The sequence below is a fragment of the Heloderma suspectum genome, chromosome 3 (genome assembly GCF_057233095.1).
Source record: "Heloderma suspectum isolate Gila_16-S chromosome 3, 16-S_ref, whole genome shotgun sequence".
NCBI classification, from domain to species: Eukaryota; Metazoa; Chordata; class Lepidosauria; order Squamata; family Helodermatidae; genus Heloderma; species Heloderma suspectum.
Window position 1 is genome coordinate 189,114,343 of NC_139460.1, and position 6,114 is coordinate 189,120,456.

The 6,114-nt window shown below is 40.8% G+C and overlaps 1 protein-coding gene across 1 annotated transcript; it reads right to left on the reverse strand.

Annotated features, from left to right (window-relative positions):
• Window positions 1-440: 440 nt before the first annotated feature.
• On the reverse strand, window positions 441-5,313 carry LOC146350559 (dual specificity protein phosphatase 13A-like). The gene is made up of 3 exons (XM_084841862.1): window positions 5,099-5,313; window positions 2,308-2,525; window positions 441-815 (listed from the first exon to the last, which is right to left on the reverse strand). The coding sequence occupies exons 1-3, from the start codon at window positions 5,260-5,262 to the stop codon at window positions 625-627; spliced, it is 573 nt and encodes a 190-aa protein (XP_084697988.1). The 5' UTR covers window positions 5,263-5,313; the 3' UTR covers window positions 441-624.
• Between the last annotated feature and the right edge of the window lie 801 nt (window positions 5,314-6,114).

Consider the following 6,114-nt stretch of genomic DNA (forward strand, 5'->3'; position numbering starts at 1 on the left):
GCCATTCCTGCTGCATAACAGGACTATCTAAAGAAACATTGTGGTATAGTAGATAAAAATGGAAACTTGGAAAAATGGACCAAGGAAACTTGGATTTAAATCCCTGCTCAGACATGAAATTATGCTTGGTGATTTTAGGCTAGTCTTTTGGTCTCAAACCTACCTCACAGGGTTGTTGGGAAGATAAAGAAAGCAACCTCATGTACACTGCCCAAATGTGAGAAATACATTTGAAGACATTTAGGCTGACTGGGCAAATCGGGGTGGGGGGGGCCTCTTTCCCCTGCATGGCTCTCTTTCCTTTTTTATGGGGCCACCCAAGCTGTCTCTCGTTCCACCTCAGTTTTTTGCAAAGCAAAAACAAAATATTAAATTCTGCAGATGCCAGCATTGACTTCACACACAAAAAAGCCTAAAATAAGGCAAAATAACCATTTTTTGCATAAATATTATTGATTAACTTAATTTCAGCAGATATGGCTACCAGCATACACTGGTTCTTGTTTGAAAACTTAGGAAATTAATATGAAGAACAAATTTAAATGAAAACATTCCATGACATTTAGAACAAGGCTTAAAAATACTCTGTTTTCCTAGTTATCAGGGGCTTGTTTTTTCCTTTGCTTAATGTTTTCTTAGCTGAATGTCCAAATTTCTTAGTTGTTTCAGAAACCCTCGATTAGGAAAAATCCACCGATGCTCTTTCACTGTCTGAATTGCTTCAATCAAAGAGAAATGATGGTAGATCATGAGGTATGCCAGCACCAAGGAAGATGACCGGCTTATCCCAACTGCACAGTGCACTAAGATTTTGCCTGTAAATGGAAGTAAAAGGTTAGCAATGTTTTTGATAATCTTGAAATATGGCATTTTAAACCACAGAAGAGAGAGAATTCAAAAATTGCATGAGAAGGATCTAATATATTTAACAGTTGTTCATTCTAACCCCAGCAGATATAGTCATACTGAATAAAATTTAGCACAGATCCAAGCTTATCTGCATTTATACCTAAGCCATGCAGCTCTACAATACACAGCTTCCTCAGTTCAGCCAAAACAAAATTATTATTTAAAAACTCACATGTTTAATTAACACGTAAAATTTGCATCTCAAAATCTACATTTTAGCAGAAGAGAAAGGGGAGATATGCCACCTGCTGCTGCTGGTATGCAAACTATGGGTAACTTGCCAAAGTCAAGCACTTTTAAATCGCACTGATTTCATTGGGAGAGTAAATGGGACTTAAAGGGCTACATCGTCTGAGCAGGATTGTGCCTGATATTCACAACAGCAGGATAGAATTATGCAGATTAGCTGTTGGGTTCTCAGATACTAGCCAGGACACTTGAGTCAGTTAACTCCATTCTACATATTTTCAGAAGCTGGGAATCTGTGGGCTTAGGTTTTGTTGTAAGGTTGTTAGCAGAAATAGGGTGTTGGGTGGGGAAGGAGAGAATTTTGATAGAAATAAAATTTGGATGTTGAAAATGCCTCATATGCTCTATATGGATTGGTGGTTTGTTAAAACAACAACAACAACATTGTTAATAACAACAACATAATCTTATGGCTTCTAATGCAGGGCATGCTGGTGAAAATATCTGAAAACATCAGGATAGATGGTGTTGCTTCTATACATTTTTTTGGTTCTCCCTGGAATGAGCCCTAAATTTACTTACCTTCCAAAAGCTATGTTCAAACATATTTCAGATAATAAGCATTTGTCAGAGAAAGCTTGTGGGAGGAGTGGGGGCAGGGAGCGGGGAGAGTAGGCTCTGCCCTGACAAAGGATCTGGGAGAGAAGCAGGCACCAATGGGCTTGTGGGAAGCAGGAGGCATGTATCAGTATCTATAGAAGCACAAGGAAATAGCAGGAGACCACCTCATTACACATGCAATTGGGGCACATGGAACCTTCTCAAGAAGTTACAGCTAACATGTGCAAATAAGGAAAGGCGAACAGGATGGGTCCTTGTAGGGAAAGGGAAACTGGAGGTGGGCATAGTTTGGGAGCTGCTGATAAAAGACTGAGGCAGATAAAAGCTAAGGAGGAATTCCCTGCATCTCTACCTCGAACCCAAGAGGAAGTCGGGGATGAGATAAAGGACAAAGATACTTGGCAATCCCTTCCATCTTAGGTCACAGGGAGGCATCATGGTAAACCCAAGAGCCAAAAAAAGAGCTCCCAGTCCTCCCCTAACTTCCAGCAGTACAGAAAGAAATGGCGGTGAAGCTCCTGGTTAGCTCCAGTTTGCCAATATACCACAACATAATACCAACTTGTACCACCCACAATGATTTCATACCTCCTGGTGTAGTCAAGGCTTTGTGTATAAATTCTGCTGCAGGATAAAAATATGGACTGATGTCAAAACCAGGAAGGTCATGAGCTGGTACACCATGATATTCGATAGTAGTGCCATAAAAGTCATGGGGTTCTTTGCAATACACTGTGCCATGAGCAGCATTTAAAACGTGGCTAATGCCCATTTTCCACAAATCAAATCTGCTGTGAGCTGTAACACTGCAGAAAAGGCAAACAGAAAGTAGGAGACAGATTGGTAGACAGGAAAAAAAATTCTGATCCATTCATGTTCCAATGAGAAAATATCCCATATTAAGTAAAGATAAATGTCATACCATGAATGAACATTCTGCACTAAATCAATTAAGCACTTTTAAAAAACTAAAAATCCAACCCTTAATGTGCTTAATGATATCTGGAAATGTTGCAGTGTGGTAGTAAAAGTTAGAATATCCTGGTTAGGGTGGGAGCCCACAGGGCACTGGACAAAGCCTGGAGGTCTTAACTGGCAGCAGAGAGTACACTGAATATTAGAATGTAGTTATCAGACTGTGGGTCAGAATCAGGACCTGGGAGAGCTTCCAATAAAAAAAAAGACAACAGAGTGCTGCCTGGAAGCCAAATGGCATATGCCTGGGTTTTGGTGAGGTAACAGGAATTTCTTAAATGGGAACTTACAGAGGAGTGAAGAGCCTTGGGTTTTGGTGAGTTTAACACGTAGGTTCCTCATTTGAAGGGGATGAGCCACTGGCCTTTGGGGCAGTCCTCTTCCACAGAATATCTGCAGGTTGGTCTCCTTCAGACTGGGCCTTGGATACCCCTGGATATGTGGGCATCTTCCCAGACAGATTACTGCTAAACTGTATCTCTTTAGGCATCCTCTGACTCAAAGGCTGAGTTGCCACACAGAGGTGGTTACCCTGTGCTGAACCACTTCAAACTACAGGTGGGAGTTCATGTTACTGAATGCTCCTCCATTAATAAAAAAAAAAATCCCTCTACATATAGAAAACTAGGTATCGTTAAGAAAGCTAGGCTAAAACCAAGGTTCATCCCACTGAAATCTAATTTCTATATGGAAGGGATGTTTTGTTTGCAGTGTCGAGATTATTTGTTATTTTTGTTTTTAAAGTTATTTTACTGGTATGTTCGTTGCTTATCTATTTTTGTTAGCCATCTTGGTTATTTATATAAAAGGCTGGATATTGTCATAACTGCCAGATATGAGCAGTGACCTCAACACTGATACAGAGGGAGGGGAGGAGCCAAATAGGTTGGGAGGGCCACTGGCACAGGTTGCAGAGGCTCTCGACTTGGGCCCTGACAGTGAGCCCAAACTCAACAACATGGAATCCCCCAAGCCAGAGACCCCTAAGCCAGGAACCCCAGGGAAAGCATTGCCTAAGCTGGATTCCCCCAAGGGGGCAACACCTTCACCACCAAAGGCCCCGTGCTCTCAAAGGCCCACTCACCAACAGTAGGCAACATGCCTAGTGGGAAATAGAGAAGGGATGGATGGAAGACACCAGGTGAGAGGACGGCCTCTCTAAAGCTCTAAATTCTACAGGAAGGGGACAGAGCCTGGGAGAGCTAGTCAGGTCCAGAGAGTATGTAAGGACTCAATTGGAGTGAGGAACCTCTTGGAACAGGCTGTCTTTCTCTGATTCAGAGTACTGAAGGCCTCTGATTATCCTTGTTCTCAAGGCCACAGTTCCTTACACTGGAGGGAACACACTGCCCCTGCCTGTATAATGACTCCTATTACCATCAGCCCAAGACTGCTCACTGGATCTGCTTACTCCCAACACTTCTGTGGGCTCAGTCTTACTTGGATTAGGATGATATAAATACTAGAAATGAATAAAAAAGTGTAGATATGAGTTTTTCATTGGAGTGAGAACTAAGGGGTTAAAACAGTCAGGACAGTCAGTAAAATATAAGTAGATGCTATGGGGTAATGAAGCTGCACCCAATGAACACTTCAGCCTTTTCAAACACTCCTTGTGTAGCTTCAAACATATCCCTCCACAATTACAAGGACCAGGAATTGCTTTTTTTTTTTAAAGGTAACACATTCAAAAATCCACCTTGTGCCAGATTCTGTATTGAATTCTGCATGCACAAAATGAAAGAAGATAAATTTTTTAGGTCTTCTCAGCAATTAATTATTCAATGGTCTTCCCAAGAAAACATGATTCCACGCAATGTTAGGGTGCAATACTGCTACCCTTTATGCATTAAATATATTTTTATTTGCAACATAACAATAACAGGAGACAAAAAAGCCAAATGAAATTCATATTATGAAACATCAATATACAGTAATCATTAACATTCCCCTTGACATACAGAAAAGAAAGAAGAACACACACACAAGGAGGGGAAGAAAAAGGATTAACATTTCCATTTCAAATGAGTTTGATGGTTGTGGAAGGTTTGTTCAAATGTAGCAAGAGCAGTAAGATCTTCAGTCCATTGAGTGATAGGTGTGAGTGTTTTTCCTTCCAATCTTGGAATAAAAGTCTCTTTGCAATTGTAAAGGCTCTCAGTATCTACTTTTGCTATCCATCTGTTAATCCCCACATCACAGGGATGTGCCATCACTTATCCATAAGGAAGTCTCATTTATTTAAAGGGTGGGCATATTGATGCACAACTAGTAACTACATCCAACCAAGTCACAGAATTAAACATTCCTGGAAAGCAGCATTTACTTGGCTGCAGTAACTATGCAAGAGGAGTCCTTCATGGCTGTTAAGATATGCTGTGCTGTTCTACAAAGATATACTTACTGATCTCCTAAGAAAAGATTAGGCCACACTTCATCAGCATGTTTACAGGAAGGCCTCCCAGTATTCAAAAGCTGTTCTATGTCTTTAACAGTGGGGGTCTTTGCTGTGGATGTTCCAGAGCTTTCAGGCTCTTTGGAGAGTGATACACACGCTTCAGCCATCATAATTAAGGCAGCAACTCTGCCCTCTGAAACCTGAGAAAGTGAACCAGGTTGGCTTGTTTACTGAGATCCATGAACCTGTGCAGTTGTCATTTTGCATTCATTTGTAATGACAGATAGTGGACAGCAGCAAAGCATGTAGCCAGCTAAACCAAAGGTTATAAAAGGACTGTGTCAGTAGCACTCCCTGAAGGAAAACAGTCATTCTGTGATAGCCATCACTAGGTAAGAGGCAAAGTCTAATTCATCGAATAGCAATTAAACTGGAAAATAAGTTCTAGCAAGAAAACATCTCCAGTCCACATGTCATCTAATCTCTTGAGCAGAGCCTCCATTTCTCTCTCAATCAAGCACTCTTTATTCTGTTATGATTGCCATGGACTAGCCTTCTTCCTATAAGAGTTTGTTCTCTGGACTACTGACTGTAAAGTTGAACACAAAGAATCCTAGAGTAAGAAAGAATGTACATGTTTTTATTAATTTTATTTATGTATAAAATTATTTCAGACTCACCTTTCAGCCCAGGAAGGGCCCCCTAAGCAACTTATAATTTAAAATTTTAACAAGTTACAAACTTCACATCACACACAACAAAATTAAGAGCAGGACAAAACAATATTTAAAGCAGATGGCAGAGCTAATACATTCAAAATCACTGAAAAGCCAAGCAGCAAACATTTTGATAAGGAAGAGTCATTCTAACTTCCTCAGCAAGAGAGTTCCACAATTGGGATGCCACTACAGAGAAGCCCCTGTCATGTGTTCCCACCAATTTAGTCTCTCTTGGTGATGGGACACACAGAAGCACATCTGAAACAGATCTTAAAACTGCAGGCACGTTCATATGGGAGGCAG

Bases quoted from the DNA above. Each gene is read 5' to 3' on its own strand.
- LOC146350559 (XM_084841862.1), bottom strand. From the start codon at position 5,262: ATGATGGCTGAAGCGTGTGTATCACTCTCCAAAGAGCCTGAAAGCTCT. The intron at 2,526-5,098 runs GTAAGTATATCT...CCTTTTCTGCAG, and splicing joins AATCTTTTCTTAGGAGATCA to TGTTACAGCTCACAGCAGAT. The intron at 816-2,307 runs GTATGAAATCAT...TTCCATTTACAG, and splicing joins AGCCTTGACTACACCAGGAG to GCAAAATCTTAGTGCACTGT.